The following is a 17,677-nucleotide window of genomic DNA, read 5'->3' as shown; positions in this document are numbered from 1 at the left end:
GTGTCAGTGATGTCATAGAACATGTAGTGGTGATGACCTCATTGTGTCAGTGATGTCATAGACCATGTAGGGGTCATGACCTCATTGTGTCAGTGATGTCATAGACCATGTAGTGGTGATGACCTCATTGTGTCAGTGATGTCGTAGACCATGTAGGGGTCATGACCTCATTGTGTCAGTGATGTCATAGACCATGTAGGGGTCATGACCTCATCGTGTCAGTGATGTCATAGACCATGTAGTGGTGATGACCTCATTGTGTCAGTGATGTCATAGACCATGTAGGGGGTCATGACCTCATCGTGTCAGTGATGTCATAGACCATGTAGAGGTCATGACCTCATCGTGTCGGTGATGTCGTAGACCATGTAGGGGTCATGACCTCATCGTGTCAGTGATGTCATAGACCATGTAGGGGTCATGACCTCATCGTGTCAGTGATGTCATAGACCATGTAGGGGTGATGACCTCATTGTGTCAGTGATGTCATAGACCATGTAGGGGTCATGACCTCATTGTGTCAGTGATGTCATAGAACATGTAGTGGTGATGACCTCATTGTGTCAGTGATGTCATAGCCCATGTAGGGGTCATGGCCTAATTGTGTCAGTGATGTCATAGACCATGTAGGGGTCATGACCTCATTGTGTCAGTGATGTCATAGACCATGTAGTGGTGATGACCTCATTGTGTCAGTGATGTCATAGACCATGTAGGGGTCATGACCTCATTATGTCAGTGATGTCATAGACCACGTAGGGGTCATGACCTCATTGTGTCAGTGATGTCATAGACCATGTAGTGGTGATGACCTCATTGTGTCAGTGATGTCATAGACCATGTAGGGGTCATGACCTCATTGTGTCAGTGATGTCATAGACCATGTAGGGGTGATGACATTGTGTCAGTGATGTCGTAGACCATGTAGGGGTCATGACCTCATCATGTCAGTGATGTCATAGACCATGTAGGGGTCATGACCTCATCGTGTCAGTGATGTCATAGACCATGTAGTGGTTATGACCTCATTGTGTCAGTGATGTCATAGACCATGTAGTGGTGATGACCTCATTGTGTCAGTGATGTCATAGACCATGTAGTGGTGATGACCTCATTGTGTCAGTGATGTCATAGACCATGTAGGGGTGATGACCTCATTGTGTCAGTGATGTCATAGACCATGTAGGGGTGATGACCTCATTGTGTCAGTGATGTCATAGACCATGTAGTGGTGATGACCTCATTGTGTCAGTGATGTCATAGACCATGTAGTGGTGATGACCTCATTGTGTCAGTGATGTCATAGACCATGTAGGGGTCATGACCTCATTGTGTCAGTGATGTCATAGACCATGTAGTGGTGATGACCTCATTGTGTCAGTGATGTCATAGACCATGTAGTGGTGATGACCTCATTGTGTCAGTGATGTCATAGACCATGTAGGGGTCATGACCTCATTATGTCAGTGATGTCATAGACCATGTAGGGGTCATGACCTCATTGTGTCAGTGATGTCATAGACCATGTAGTGGTGATGACCTCATTGTGTCAGTGATGTCATAGACCATGTAGGGGTCATGACCTCATTGTGTCAGTGATGTCATAGACCATGTAGGGGTGATGACCTCATTGTGTCAGTGATGTCGTAGACCATGTAGGGGTCATGACCTCATCATGTCAGTGATGTCATAGACCATGTAGGGGTCATGACCTCATCGTGTCAGTGATGTCATAGACCATGTAGTGGTGATGACCTCATTGTGTCAGTGATGTCATAGACCATGTAGGGGTCATGACCTCATCGTGTCAGTGATGTCATAGACCATGTAGAGGTCATGACCTCATTGTGTCAGTGATGTCGTAGACCATGTAGTGGTCATGACCTCATCGTGTCAGTGATGTCATAGACCATGTAGGGTTGATGACCTCATTGTGTCAGTGATGTCATAGACCATGTAGGGGTCATGACCTCATTGTGTCAGTGATGTCATAGAACATGTAGTGGTGATGACCTCATTGTGTCAGTGATGTCATAGACCATGTAGGGGTCATGACCTCATTGTGTCAGTGATGTCATAGAACATGTAGGGGTCATGACCTCATTGTGTCAGTGATGTCATAGACCATGTAGTGGTGATGACCTCATTGTGTCAGTGATGTCATAGACCATGTAGGGGTCATGACCTCATTATGTCAGTGATGTCATAGACCATGTAGGGGTGATGACCTCATTGTGTCAGTGATGTCATATACCATGTAGGGGTGATGACCTCATCGTCTCAGTGATGTCACTCGGAGTCCTCGGTGGATTGTTACACACAGAATGAAGCTGGCAGGGATCTGTCATTTACTGACATTAGTGATATCACCGCTAAATGCCGGGCGGAGGATTGGGGGGAGAAGTGGAGAAATCTGCCCACTTTGTTCTCCTGTCCTTCACTGAACATCCCATAGACTGGATTTGGGGGAGTCTCATGTTTGACCCGAACCTGAAGCTGATCCCTAATCATTCCAAAAGACTGGAATGTGTAAAGTAGCATCTCACTATGTGCTCATGGTCATTATGATGATCAGGGCACAGCCCTGGGGAGTCAGGGGACTGAGCCTCAGTGTATGCGATGTGTGATGTGTCAGTGTGTGCGATGTGTGATGTGCGATGTGTCAGTGTGTGCGATGTGTCAGTGTGTGCGATGTGTGATGTGTGAGATGTGTGATGTGTCAGTGTGTGTGATGTGTGATGTGATGTGTGATGTGTCAGTGTGTGATGTGTGAGTGTGTGAGTGTGTGTGATGTGTGATGTGTCAGGGTGTGCGATGTGTGATGTGTCAGGGTGTGCGATGTGTGATGTGTCAGTGTGTGCGATGTGTGATGTGTGATGTGTCAGTGTGTGTGATGTGATGTGTGATGTGTCAGTGTGTGTGATGTGTGATTTGTCAGTGTGTGTGATGTGTGATGTGTGAGTGTGTGCGATGTGTGATGTGTCAGTGTGTGATGTGTGATGTGTCAGTGTGTGATGTGTCAGTGTGTGTGATGTGTGATGTGTCAGTGTGTGATGTGTGATGTGATGTGTGATGTGTGATGTGATGTGTGATGTGTCAGTGTGTGCAATGTGTGATGTGTGATGTGTCAGTGTGTGCGATGTTTGATGTGATGTGTGATGTGTCAGTGTGTGCAATGTGTGATGTGTGATGTGTGATGTGATGTGGGATGTGTTAGTGTGTGTGATGTGTGATGTGATGTGTGATGTGTCAGTGATGTGTGATGTGATGTGGGATGTGTTAGTGTGTGTGATGTGTGATGTGTCAGTGTGTGTGATGTGTGATGTGATATGTGTGATGTTTCAGTGTGTACAATGTGTGATGTGTCAGTGTGTACAATGTGTGATGTGTGATGTGTCAGTGTGTGTGATGTGTGATGTGTCAGTGTGTACAATGTGTGATGTGTGATGTGTCAGTGTGTGTGATGTGTGATGTGTCAGAGATGTGTGATGTGCGATGTGTCAGTGCGTGTGATGTGTGATGTGTGTGTGATGTGTCAGTGTGTGTGATGTGTGATGTGTCAGTGTGTGTGATGTGTGATGTGTCAGTGTGTGTGATGTGTGATGTGTCAGTGTGTGTGATGTGTGATGTGTGTGATGTGTGAGTGTGTGTGATGTGTGAGTGTGTGTGATGTGTGATGTGTGATGTGTGATGTGTGAGTGTGTGTGATGTGTGAGATGTGTGAGTATATGTGATGTGTCAGTGTGTGCAATGTGTGAGTGTGTGTGATGTGTGAGTGTGTGTGATGTGTGAGTGTGTGTGATGTGGGATGTGTGGTGTGTGATGTGTGGTGTGTGATGTGTGATGTGTCAGTGTGTGTGATGTGTGATTTGTCAGTGTGTGTGATGTGTGATGTGTGATGTGCGAGTTTGTGTGATGTGTGTGATGTGTGAGTGTGTGTGATGTGCGAGCTTGTGTGATGTGTGAGTGTGTGTGATGTGTGAGTGTGTGATGTGTGAGTGTGTGTGATGTGTGAGTATGTGTGATGTGTGGTTATGTGTGATGTGTGAGTGTGTGTGATGTGGGATGTGTGGTGTGTGGTGTGTGATGTATGATGTGTGGTGTGTGGTGTGTGATGTGTGATGTGTGATGTGTCAGTGTGTGTGATGAGTGATGTGTGGTGTGTGATGTGTGATGTGTGGTGTGTGGTGTGTGGTGTGTGATGTGTGAGTGTGTGTGATGTGTGAGTGTGTGTGATGTGTGGTGTGTGAGTGTGTGTGATGTGTGAGTGTGTGTGATGTGTGATGTGTGCGATGTGTGATGTGTGGTGTGTGATGTGTGATGTGTCAGTGTGTGTGATGTGTGGTGTGTGATGTGATGTGTGAGTGTGTGTGATGTGTGATGTGTGGTGTGTGGTGTGTGATGTGTGATGTGTGTGATGTGTGATGTGTGTGATGTGTGATGTGTGATGTGTGGTGTGTGCTGTGTGTGATGTGTGATGTGTGATGTGTGAGTGTGTGTGATGTGTGAGTGTGTGTGATGTGTGATGTGTGAGTGTGTGTGATGTGTGAGTGTGTGCAATGTGTGATGTGTGAGTGTGTGTGATGTGTGAGTGTGTGTGATGTGTGATGTGTGCGATGTGTGATGTGTGGTGTGTGATGTGTGATGTGTCAGTGTGTGTGTTGTGTGGTGTGTGATGTGATGTGTGAGTGTGTGTGATGTGTGATGTGTGGTGTGTGGTGTGTGATGTGTGATGTGTGTGATGTGTGATGTGTGTGATGTGTGATGTGTGATGTGTGGTGTGTGCTGTGTGTGATGTGTGATGTGTGATGTGTGAGTGTGTGTGATGTGTGAGTGTGTGTGATGTGTGATGTGTGAGTGTGTGTGATGTGTGAGTGTGTGCAATGTGTGATGTGTGAGTGTGTGCAATGTGTGATGTGTGAGTGTGTGTGATGTGCGATGAGAGAAGCACGGAATAAGGACTGAATGCCATGACAGGGTGACGGAGGATAGAAGGAGTTAACAAGGGAGAAGGCGGAGATGAGAGGAAGTGGGATGTGAAAGAGCTTGGTAGAGGAAGGGGAGGAGCCAAATAAAAGGAGGGGAGGAACGGAAGTTGAGCAGTCTGAGTCTGGGAAGTGACGGAGGAGGCAGTTTTTTCCACTGCTCCTCCAAGATGGCCGAGCTGTTGGTTTAGCTGCGGCGGACGGCGGAGGTACGGGGCACGGACTGGCTTCGGGAACGTGTAGGGGAGCTTGTGGAGAGGTCGGTGGATGGCGGGGATCCAGGTGAGGCACCGCAGCGCGGAGGTCATGGCCCTGGTGCGTTTTTCGGCCGGGCCCACCCCTTGGCTACCTCGTCTAATCAGGAGCCCCGGGGAGGACCAATCGGTTTACCCGGAAAAGAGGATCCTTCACAGCCAACCGGTTACCAGGCAGTCAACACACCACTGACCGGCGTCGGGGGCGGGGCCTCGGGCAGTCATGGCGCTGGCTCCGCGCCAGGCCTACAACACGTGGTGGGCGGGGGAGGGGGACATTCGGGACATGGCCTCCCTGTGGGGGCAGTGGAAGATAGAGGGCTTTGGCCTGGGGGTTCTGGACTGTGGGCGGGACTGGAGATGAGGCCAGACGAGGGGCGGGGCCTGGCGGTGAAGCACGAATGTTCCGGGTGCGGGGGTGCCCACATGCTGGCCCGGTGCTTCAAGAAGGGAAAGCGTGCCGGTGATGTTGCTCATAAAAGAGACGACGCCAGTGAATCTGGAAAGGATGCTTCCTTTCCTAAGTATCCGGATGTTGGAGCGGCGCGGGTGTTGGCTTCGGGTTTTCGGGGCAGTTTCAGGATTCCTTGTTCATTGGCGGAGACCCCGCCAGTGGCATGGAATTTGCGATTGGCTCTGCAACACCCAGGGGTTGTGGATGCAAAATTGGGTAATGAGGTAGCGTTGGGACGTATGGGGGGGCCCTTTGAGGCTAAGCCTTGGGGTAACCTGGTGGTGTCCCCGTTGGGGGTGGTCCCTAAGAAAAAGCCGGGCAAGTTTCGCCTTATCCATCACTTGTCCTTTCCAAAAGAGGGTTTGGTTAATGATTTCATTGACCCGGATGCGTGTACGCTCTCGTACACGTCATTGGAGGCAGCGTTGAGATGGGTACGGAAATACGGGCGGGGGGCGCTTATGGCGAAGGCAGATGTGAAATCAGTGTTCTGCCTGTTGCCGGTTCACCCGGACAGCTTCCGGCTGTTGGGGTGCCACTGGCAGGACAGATTTGTCCACGGGCTGTTGCATTTCCTGCGCGTATTTTGAGGCCTTTAGCTGCTTTTTGGAATCGGAGGTGAGGGACGTTTCAGGCCTGGGGTCGGTTATCCATTATTTGGGTAACATCCTGTGCGTGGGCCCACCGGTCTCCGCTGTGTGTGCGATTCTGCTTTCCACATTGCAACACATCGCAGGCAGGTTTGGGGTACCCTTGGCGGAGGATAAGACAGAGTTGAGTTTCTTGGGGATAGTGATTGACTCTGGGGCGATGGAGTGCAGATTGCCCAGCAATAAATTGGCCGATCTGCAGAGGGGGATTGCGGAGATTCAGGGGAAGCAGAAGGGTCAGCTGCGGGCGTTGCAGTCATTGCTGGGCAAACTGAATTTCGTCTGCAGGATCATCCCCATGGGCTGGGTTTTCTGCCGACGGCTGTCGGCGGCCACAGCTGGGGTGAGTGTGCCTACCCATTTTATTCGGTTACGGAAGGAGCACAGGGAAGACTTAAGGGCGTGGCATGAACTCCTGGCCTCGTACAACGAGCGGGCAATGTGGATGTCCGGGCTAGTGAGCAATTTTTGATGTGGAGTTGGTCACCGACGAGGCGGGCTCTACGGGCAACGGAGCATTTTTTTGGGGTCGCTGGAGTGTGGAACCGTGGCCACAGTCCTGGGGTGAGGCAGAGATGTTGGGAAACCTGGTGTTGCTCGAACTCTTTCCGGTGGTGTTGGCTTTAGAGCTGTGGGGGGAGGATTTTTGCAATCTGAAGCTGCGCACCAATTGCGATAACTTGGGGGTTGTGCAGGTTATGAACTGCACGATGGCTTCCTCACCCCCGGTCATTCGCCTTCTGCGGCAATTGGTGTTTCGGTGTTTGAGTCTTAATGTGTTTGTGTATGCGGTGCACATCCCTGGGGTTGAAAATTCATTGGCTGACTCGCTCTCTCGTTTCTAGTGGGACAAGTTCAGGGAAATGGCACCGGGTGTGGAGGAGTCGGGGGCTCCTTGCCCCGCATGGATGTGGGAGCTGCCTTTGGAGTTGCCGCAGGCTGGATCCGGAGGTCTTTGAGTGAGGCTACCTGGGCTGCCTACTCAAGGGTGTGGACGGAGTGGTTGGGATTGGTTCAGGAGGCCGGGGTAAGTGATCAGGGCTCTGATCAGCGGGGGTTAGTGTTGTACCTGGTGGCTAAGAATATGGAACTGGGGTTGGCACCCGCGTCCCTTGATCATAAATTGGCGGGGCTGGCCTTTTTGCTCAAGTTGAGGGGGGAAGTGGACGGAACAAAGGATTTTTGGGTGCAACAGACATTGAAAGGATACCGGAGGCAACAGCACCGACGGGATGGGAGGCGGCCAGTCATGTTTGCGAACCTGGTGGCAATTTGTGGTCGGCTTGGGTCGGTCTGTGCTTCTAGGTACGAAGCGGTGCTGTTTACAGCAGCGTTTTTGTTGGCTTTCTATGGGGCGTTTAGGATTGGGGAGTTGGTGAGTCCGTCAAAAGGGGCGGCCGGGGGTCTGTTGGATCAAGACCTGCAGGTGGGTGTTGACCGGGTAAGTATCAGGTTGCGGAAGTCAAAGACTGACCAACTAGGCAGGGGGTATCACTTTTTGCATTACCGGGTTCTGCGGTGTGTCCAGTGACGGAAGTGCGGGCGCTTAGGGCGGTGCGGCCAGGAGGGGCAGGGCTAATTTTTTAAGCACAAGGACGGTTCGTTTCTCTCCAAATTTCAATTTGTATCTGTGTTCCGGCGGTGTCTGCGGAATTTGGGTTTGGATAGCAAGGCCTATGCGTCTCACTCCTTCCGCATTGGGGCGGCCACAGAGGCTGCCAGATGTGGGTTGGATGAGGCGATAGTACGCGGGATTGGGCGCTGAGAATCCAGGAGATTCCATCCTTATGTCTGGCCGCAGATGGCATGGGAGTGATGGGGACTGAGCAGAGGGTTGGGAGCAGGTTGGTAGGGTTTGGAGGCACTTGCTCTGTTCTTATGTGGAGTTTTGTTGCTTGTTGTTGGTTATTTGTTGTGTTTTTTTTGTTCCAGATGGAGGTTCAGCACGCCTCGTTTGGATCCTAGGGCATTCCTATATGTGTTGGGGGGCCAGGAGAGGTGATGCAAGGCCAGCAGGCAGGCAGCTGGGCATTTCCAGGCGCGAGGCATGTTTAAAGTGGTTAGGATTCCCGGGAATGCAGTGGGAGAGAGTGATGAGGGAGGTTGAGCGATTTGCGTTGAGAGACAGGCCCCCGGATGTGCTAGTCGCTCATGCGGGAGGGAACGATCTGGGGGTACGGAAAGTGAAGGATATCTTGGCGGATATAAAAGCAGATGTTTTATGTCTGCGAGTGCGTTTCCCTGGCACCATCCTGGTCTGGTCGGACATTGTGGCCAGAACAGTGTGGAGATGGGTGAGGTCTGTTGATAGCATTAACAAGACCAGGATTAGGATTAACAAGGTGGTGGGGAGGTTTGTGGTGCAGAATGGCGGGATCGTCGTCCAGCATCGGGAGCTGGAGGTTAATGTGGGGCTCTATTTGCGGAAGGATGGTGTTCATCTATCTGAAGTGGGGATAGACCTGTGGTCCTTGGGCCTTCAGGAAGGTATACAGAAAGCTCTTCGGGTTGAATTGTACTCAACTGAAACTTCCTGTACCGACATCCCACTGTAAGCCTATTATATTGACCCATAATCTTGTTACTTTATAATAAAAACTTTTGTAAAAGAAAGCTCTTCGGGCGTGGGGTTGCCCGCAAGGTTGAGGTAGTCGCCCTTTTGGGCTGTGGCGGTGTTTGTCGGTAGATGGTTACTCAGAAGGGATCTGAGGGTGTGGGGGGCTCATCGAAAGATCGGCCCCTCTGGGGTATTCCAGAATGGTGGATGGAATACGGTTAGGTTCACTGACGGAAGTTGTCTCCGACCGGTCACAGGTGGAGGCCTTGGGAAAATTGACATGTGTACCGCAGTGATTGGGTGTTGTTATAAGTGTGGGTCACCGTCAGAGATCACCAGACTGGGCATGTTATGTGGTTGATGTTACGAGTTATTATTATGTATATAATGTATGTGTTATTGGATTGAGTTTTTATTTGTGTTAATAAAGGCTGTTGTGGCCAGTTTACTCCAATTCAAAGGTGTGGTCTTGTTTCTAAAGGGGGTAAAGAATTTGGTGAAAGGTACAAAATAGGGAGAACGTTCAGGCTACACTAGTCATGTGATTTGATGTGTGATGTGTTGTGATGTGTGATGTGTGATGTGTCAGTGTGTGATGTGTCAGTGTGTGATGTGTGATGTGTGAGGTGTGAGGTGTGAGGTGTGATGTGTGATGTGTGACGTGTGATGTGTGGCGTGTGACGTGTGACGTGTGACGTGTGACGTGTGTCGGGATTACTTTCTCTTTCAGTCTCTCCTTCAGGCTGCAGCAGTGCGGCACTTAATGAGGGAAGGAGCCGCATTAGAATTGAATCCATCCGCCCAGGAAAGCACACAGGGAGCACAATGTACACAGATGCAGAGCGGGGATTGTATACCTCCACCCGAAAATGGAGAAAAAGTCCCTCTTCTTCTCTCACCTCCTGGGCCCCTCTATTATCCTGATGGGGCCCAGGAAGGTTCTATATTCCTCACAAATCACGTAGGTGCAGGTTAATAAAGTTATTTAGCAAATTAGTTTTTTTAGCTAGAAATCTGCTCAGCCTCCCCTGCTGGCTGGGCCCGGTACAACAGGGCTGGTTGTATTTCCCTATCAGCGGCCCTGCTGCTAGGACTGGGGGTGGGGGTTGGATGGACTTACCTTCTACATGGATGAAGTAATCATCTCTCTGTATACGGTGTTCTGTAGAGTTCTCTATATACACACGGTATCTCCCGTCATTCTCCGGAGTCACATTGGATATGATCAGACTTCCATTCTCTGATATCCTTGTATTGGGGAAATATCTGCGATCAGACGGATCACAATTCTTGTGTCGAGCTATTGTATTCCAGTCTACAGGAGATTTCTCATATGTCCAGATAATCCGGTCACATCTCCCTGTATCTGTACGGTTGAGGGTGAGATGGATTCTGATGGGGATGAGAAGGTCAGATCCCGGCCGGGTGAATATTTCCTCCTGGACTTTTCCTGCACAGACAGAATACAGATCCCAGTCAGGTCACAGTGTACTCCCCTCCCCCTCATATAACATATATCCCTCTATGAGGATCCCAGAAATATTCAGATTCCATCTATCAGAGTCCTCCGGGTCTTCCTGGGATTCCTCTGTTTTCTTCCCATCTCAGATCATTGAGGAATCTCCTCTGACACCCCTATACTCTCCATTATTCTACCAATAAATCATCAATGAATAGACAATCATTCCTCCCCCCATTTCCCCTGCTGGAGTAAATTGGAGCGTCCTTTATTTGGCCTTCCTCTGGATCCTCTGTAGGTATAGGATTGTGTAGATGGGATTGGAGGATTTCTTCTCTTTTATTGGTGGAACTGGATGGACTTTATAAAGAGATGATAAATAGAGAATGTATTACATATATAATGCAGTCAGGTAAGATAATACCTGACCTTCCAGTAGATGATGGTGGGCGTCCATCCATACATGGACAAGGACAATGGACACGTGGAGGACAATAAATGTCTTCTCTGGATATTTTGTATTATTTGGTCTAAGGCTAGACATACATTTTCAATTTTCGGTTCTTCTTCCACAGATTGAAGGAAAGAAAATCGCTTGATTCCCCATCAGCACAGTCAGTGTTGATGGGAAGAATCCCTCTTGTGGAGTCATTGTGTTCTGAGAGTGGAAGGTTTCCCCGCCATCAGAATACAATGATCAGTGCTGGAGGCTATAGCCACCGGCAGTGATTGTACAACAAAAGAACACAACGGGCTGGTTGTTCTGAAGTCATCCGATGGACCAACTTCAGTACAATCAGTCTGCCCTTGGATGGCTTGAATTTCAAACTGGCATGCAGACAATCCTAATTTTATCTTATCTCACATGAGACATATACCAAACCAAACATACACGAATAAACTCCTATACATCTATAAAGTGCTGAAATGTGTAAACCAATATATAATAAAACACATGCACATATACCCGAATTTAATCAGGTAAGAAAAACATTAATTTAAGTGAAAAAATAAACTGAATTTTTTTTTATAAAAATAAATATAAGAGTCCAACAGTGATAGTCCACGTATAAGATGATAATTAGTGTCCAAATAAAGTGTTTATTCCTTCACCACACCTTCAGTGACTGTGAGTCCCCAATGTGAATGCACTCACCAGCCATTAAGTCTCACACTCTCGTGATTGGCTGATAAGGCTTTTAACCCTTTAATCAGAGTTATAATAGCAGGATCATCAGAGTTGTGAAGCCCATACACATTAGCCCCTCCTTGATGGTATACGTGTATATATAACCTTGCAAGAAGAAAGAAGCCTCCAATAGCGGAATACAGTTTCAGTAAACTCTTTAATCCAATAAAACCATCCAATTCCAATGCACTCACACGAACTCCATGAAAATTAGCCAAATCACAATATAAAGACATGTCCCAGCTTCTCACAGTGTATTGTTGGGGAGCTGGGTGATGGCGTTGCTTGCGGGTATTGGGTGGCACTAGTGGGAAATACGATTGGGAGGTTTCATTATGTGCTTCTATGTGAATGCTGGCATATTGATGGAACGGGGACACGCGAAGGGTGCATGTGCGGTTAATGGACATCCGCCCATTACTGCTGATTCCAAATGAATAAAAGGAAGTTTGCCCGTTCAGATAGCCAATCCCATGAGTAAGACAGACTGATGACGAAAGATGTCGGGGCGTGGCTATCTGGTGATTGTATTGTATTACTAATCTAGAGCTTTGGGGTTTGCATGGTTACTGTTGGACGGAGGGAGTGAAGGGAAGGACACAGGACGCTCCAACCACTACTGGACTGTTGAAACAAAGCGAGTGCGGCGATGAGGAGGGGTGAGAAGCAATTCGACCACTTGTGTAATCCTGGGTCCACCGTAACCATCAATGCCCCAGCATATAAGTGTAAAAAGAAGTTCAAGCGTGATGTGGAGTTTTATGTGATTTGGCAAATTTTTCATGGCGTTCATGTGAGTGCATGGGAATGCAGGCCGCACCTACCCTCCCCGAATACCAAAACTTAGATAGCCTATTTAAATAATAACTCAATACACTTATTGGCAAAGAATTGGCCGCTGTACTTTTATTGGTATATTCAAATCAATAAATAAATAATCATATTCTGATAATTTTATTGCATCATAAAATTCTTATATTTTGAAACTATCAACTTCAATACAGCTCAGTCTTAAAGGACTCGAGCATACCAAAGTCTTTTCACCAAAGTCCCCCCTACATCACGTAGGTTGACAGACCACATAAACGTGCTTAGCGACAAGGGAAGGGGGGATGGGAAGCTTGTTGCACCTTCACTGCCTGGCTGGGAACAGGTGTGAGTGCACCTATGAGAGAGTCCTATATATAATAAGCCCCTTTCCAGAACATTCCCCATGGGTCACATGATCATTTGGGATATCACCAATAGCCTTGTGAGCCTTAACCCCGCCCCCAGCCCAATTTGCCATTCTCTTAAAGTGACATTAACCCAAATACATTAACCTGTATATAGGGCCAATCAGGTTTAAGGGAATGTGCTGGAAGCTTAACAGGTGAAGGGGTATTCCTCTTTGCCTGTGGACCACCAAGAAGATTGGAGCTCTCCTCATAATGGAATCCTTATTGCGGAAGCTCCTGGAGAAGGCGGGCGGTGCAGGAGGAGAGGAATGGCTTCGCCGCTGTTTAGAGTCAGACTCAGCCGTACAGCTGGAAGAAGATGGAGGCGGAGACTCAGCAGTGGGCGGCGAGTAGGCTGGTCTTAATGGCGAAGGGAGGAGAGAGAAAGAGCCACCCCTTTGCGGAAGAACGAGGAGAAGTGTTCATCCCGAATGTTTTTGGCCGGCTGTGGAGGCAGACGAAGAGGAGAGCAGACCTCAAGGGGCCGTCGCGGCTCAAAGAAACGGCGGACGTGCTCCCAGTCACCAGCAGACAAAGGCGGTCGGCGGAGTCAAGTACAGCAGCCAGCAGCAGAACCAGAGGGGAGGAAGCCAGTGCAGCACCTCTCAAGGCAGCCTGCAGCTGAAATGACACAGCAAGGCACTCGGTGAGCTGAGGTGCCTCAGCAGTCACAGGTTGGGTATTCCTGGCAACCCCCAGACCCAGCAGCACTTCTGGAGGTGGAAAGAGAGGACCGGAGCGAGAATGGAGCTGGGCGGAATGTAGAGGAGGGCCGGGCATGACAGTGTGTCAAGTGACACACTAAAAGGTGGGGTTTAGAGATGGTAGGCGGAGAAAACGGAGGGGAGCGGCCATTTAAAAAGGGGGAGGAGTCACAAAAGGTCAGTCCGGAAGGGAGAACGCGTGAGGAGGCAGTTTTTTCACTGCTCCTCGTCACAGCGAGAAGATGGCGGACGCGGCGGCATTGCTGGAGCAACTCAGAGCGGCGGCGGCATCCAGGGGGCCTGACTGGATACAGCGGCGGTGCTGGCGGAAGCGGGCGGAAGCGGGCGGATGGCAGGCCAAAGGCGGATGGGCAGGATCTCGAGGCCGCCATCAAGGTACTCTCCCGGGGCTGTAGCGGGGCCTTCCCGGGGGGCCAGGAGTCCGAGGGGGGACCAATCAATGCCACCAGTGAAGAGGAACCAGCCGGCGTTCCCGGTGGGGCCTGGGCGGCCTGCACGCCGAGGCCCCGTGACGGGAGGCGGGGCCACGGGCCTACATGGTGCCGCTTCCCCGGGGGTAGGGAGGAGAAGATCCCCGACCAGATCGTCTCCGGTGGCTCTGCACGAGCCAGGGGGAAGGAGCAGACATGCTGCCAGGAGCCCTGTTGGGGATGGGGACTTGTGGGTGGGGCGGGGGGACCGGGACTCTGCACTTGTGTCGCCCCCAGCAGCTCTGCACGAGCTGAGGGGGAGGGAGGGGAGGTCTGCACGGGGCTCTGCTAGGAAGGGGAAGGAGACGTGTCTGGTGGCAGCGGGACCAGTCACGCCTGCAGCTCTGCAGGAGCCAAAGGGAGTCAGTGGTGGGATGTCATGCAGCACGGCGAAGAGGAGGAAGCCGGCGGCCTCCAGGCGGGCCATGTCAAGCACCCCAGCGGCTTCACATGAGCCGAGGGGGGTCACCAGGGAAGCGTCAGCTCCAGCCTCTGTGGGGCATGCTTGTGGGTCTCTGGACGGCACAGTGGGTGGGTGGACGCCACCGAGAGAAAGTGGACAGGACTTCCGCGGCAGGAGTGGTGCCAGAGACGGCCCACCTGCGTGCTCGGAGGGAGGACAACGCTGTCGCTTGGCCGGCTCGGCGCCGGCGGAAGATCGGGCCGGGACGCAGAGGCGCCCGACATCCAGGAGCCCCTCCCCGGAGGGGCTGCCGCTCCTCGAGTGTCAAGACGATGGGAGTCGGTCTGAGGGCGAATTGTCGGATGACGTGGAGGAGCAAGCGGCGGGGGAGGTCGGCTCAGCGGCTGTTGGAGCAGCGCCCAGTCAGCCTGGTAAGTCCCATGGAAATGTTGATTTTGCCAATGTGTTGCGGGGTTTATTGGGTGGGGCTGCTGTGCGGGGGGGGAGGCGGTGCCTCCCGCTACGCTGTTGGCGGGTCCTGTCCAACCACGGGTGGGGAGTGGGGCTGCGGTCCCGGGGGCCGGGGGTCTGTTACAGGCATTACTAGAGGGTCTGCCGGTTTTGGTAGGCCAGTTCGAGGGTGGTCAGGGGACCACGCCGACGGAGGCCCCCTTTGGGCGGTACCACGGCGGGCATGGTGCCAGCCGTCGGCAGTGAGCAGGGCCCCTCCACCGTGGAGACGCAGCCGGTCCAGACAGCGGGGCAGGCCGTGGAGAAGGTGAGTGCGGCGGTGTCAGGGAACACGGAGACAGCTGGGAGAGCTGACATCGTGAGGATCGCGGATGCGGCACACTGCGAGGTGTATGTGTGCTTCGAGGGACCGTTAGGAGCCCACTTAAAGCAGGAGGTCCGGGACAAAATTTGGAAAGGGGAATATGTGGAGATTTTCTCCTTGTTGCCTCTTGAGAAGTTTAATCTGGACAGGGTGAAACCGGACGATACGAAGAAGGAGGACGAAGAAAAAAGGCGTTACCACCTGATTCCGCGGACGTTTGCCAATTGGCTCCAAGCCTTTGCTGTCTTTGCAAGTGTAGTCGGCGAGAAGAACCTGAACACTGCTCGGCGTTATTTTGTTACATGGACGCCATTGGGGAGGCGTATCGTGTTTACGGGGGCTCCGCATGGCTGCGCTATGACGAGCAGTTTCGACAGCGCAGGGCGGTACGACCGGCCTTGCGCTGGGATCATAAGGATATTAGCCTCTGGATGAGGCTCATGGCGTCAGCTAGGGCCCCGCCTCAGTCTTTTCAAGGGGGGGCCGGGGGTAGCAACTCCTCGGGACCGCCGGCCGGAAAAAAATGGGGAGTGTGCTGGCAGTTCAACGAGGGCTCTTGCAAGTTCGGTGTTGGCTGCAGATTTAAGCATGAGTGTTCGGGATGCGGGGGGGCACATGCCCTCGCTAAGTGCTTCAAGAAAGGAAAGCGTGCCGGGGAGCCTGCATACAAGAGGAACGACTCCGGTGATGCGGGAAAGGATGCTGCCTTTTCTAAATAGATACCCGGATAGAGCGGCAGCGAGGTTGATCAACGCTGGATTTCAGGACGGTTTTAGGATCCCGTGTACATTGACTGTGATTCCCCCGATTGCGAGTAATTTGAAGTCGGCTATGCAACACCCGGCGGTGGTCTCTGAAAAATTGGCGAAGGAGGTGGCATTGGGGAGGATGGCTGGGCCGTTCGCTTAGGTTCCTTTCGACGATTTAGTGGTGTCCCCGCTGGGGGTAGTTCCCAAGAAGGAACCAAACCAGTTTAGATTGATACACCACTTGTCGTTCCCAAAAGGGGGTTCGGTTAACGATTTCATCGACCCCGAGGCCTGCACGGTTTCTTACACCTCGTTCGATGCGGCGGTACGCTGGGTTCGTCGTTATGGCCGGGGGGCGCTGATGGCTAAGGCTGACATGGAGTCGGCGTTTCAGCTGTTGCCGGTGCACCCAGATAGTTTTCGTTTGCTGGGTTGTTGTTGGCAGGGCTGCTATTACGTAGATAGGCGTTTGCCCATGGGCTGTTCGGTTTCTTGTGCTGTGTTCGAAGCATTTAGTTCCTTTTTGGAGTGGGTTGTGCGGGACATGGCTGGATTGGATTCCGTCATCCATTACTTGGATGATTTTCTCTGCGTGGGCCCGCCTTCGTCCAATGTGTGTGCAATTCTGTTGTCCACGTTGCAACACATTGCGGCAGAGTTTGGCGTGCCTTTGGCTGCCGATAAAACTGAGGGCCTGCGGACGGAGCTGAGTTTCCTGGGCATTGTAATCGACTCCGTGGCCATGGAGTGCAGGTTGCCAGAAGGGAAGCTCAGGGATTTACAGGCGGAGATTAGGGCAGTGCATGGTTGTAAGAAGGTTCAGTTATGTGCTTTGCAGTCCCTGCTGGGCAAGTTGAACTTCGCTTGCCGTATCATTCCCATGGGGAGGGTTTTCTGTCGGAGGTTGTCGGCCGCTACGGCAGGGGTTAGGGCGCCTACGCACTTTATCCGGCTGAGTAGGGAACATAGGGAGGACCTCTGGATTTGGTGTCTGTTCCTTTCCGAGTACAATGGCAGGTCAGTGTGGATGTCGGGCCCGGTGAGCAACTTCGACCTAGACTTGGTTACTGACGCCGCGGGATCTACAGGCTACGGAGCATTTTTTCAGGGACATTGGAGTGCTGCGCCGTGGCCTCCATCGTGGGTGGAAGCAGGTTTCTTAGGGAATTTGGTGCTGTTGGAACTGTTTCCGGTGGTGCTGGCTTTGGAATTGTGGAGGCAGGCATGCCGGAACCTAAAACTGCGTTTGAATTGCGACAACATGGGTGTCGTGCAGGTTATCAATAGCATGTCGGCGTCTTCGCCACCTGTCATACGTTTGATGAGACAGTTGGTGCTGCGCTGCTTGCATTTGAATGTTTTTCTCTATGCTGTGCATATTCCGGGAGTGGATAACACCCTAGCTGATTCTTTGTCTCGCTTCCAGTGGGTCAGGTTCCGGGCCCTGGCGCCGGAGGCAGACGAGGAAGGAGTGCCGTGTCCGGATTGGATCTGGGAATTGGCGTTGGAATCGCCGTAAGGTGGATACAACGATCAGTGAGTATGTCCACGTGGTCCGCATACCAAAAGGTGTGGCAGGAGTGGTCGGAGTTAATTTTGGAGTCGGGGGGTTGTGGGGGTGAGACAGATTTTCGGCAGTTGGTTTTGTACTTTGTGTCCAGGCATATAGATGCAGGGAAATCCGCGTCATCGATTTACAAGAAGATGGCGGGCGTAGCGTTTTGGTTTAA

At 51.4% G+C, this 17,677-nt stretch overlaps 1 protein-coding gene across 2 annotated transcripts in view; it reads right to left on the bottom strand.

Annotated features, from left to right (window-relative positions):
* Nucleotides 1-17,677, bottom strand: part of LOC143981519 (uncharacterized) — a 147,273-nt gene that overhangs the window by 13,087 nt on the left and 116,509 nt on the right. For both annotated transcript variants that reach the window (XM_077479388.1, XM_077479389.1), the window contains one exon: nucleotides 10,021-10,350. In XM_077479388.1, coding sequence (XP_077335514.1) covers nucleotides 10,021-10,350 — 330 coding nt within the window. The remainder of the gene's footprint in view (nucleotides 1-10,020; nucleotides 10,351-17,677) is intronic.

This window comes from Lithobates pipiens, unplaced genomic scaffold (genome assembly GCF_037356315.1).
Source record: "Lithobates pipiens isolate NorthernLeopardFrog02 unplaced genomic scaffold, aLitPip1_a1.2 Scaffold_16, whole genome shotgun sequence".
In the NCBI taxonomy this organism is placed as follows: domain Eukaryota; kingdom Metazoa; phylum Chordata; class Amphibia; order Anura; family Ranidae; genus Lithobates; species Lithobates pipiens.
Note: the sequence above shows the minus strand (reverse complement) of the source record. Positions and strands in the feature narration are given on the sequence as shown.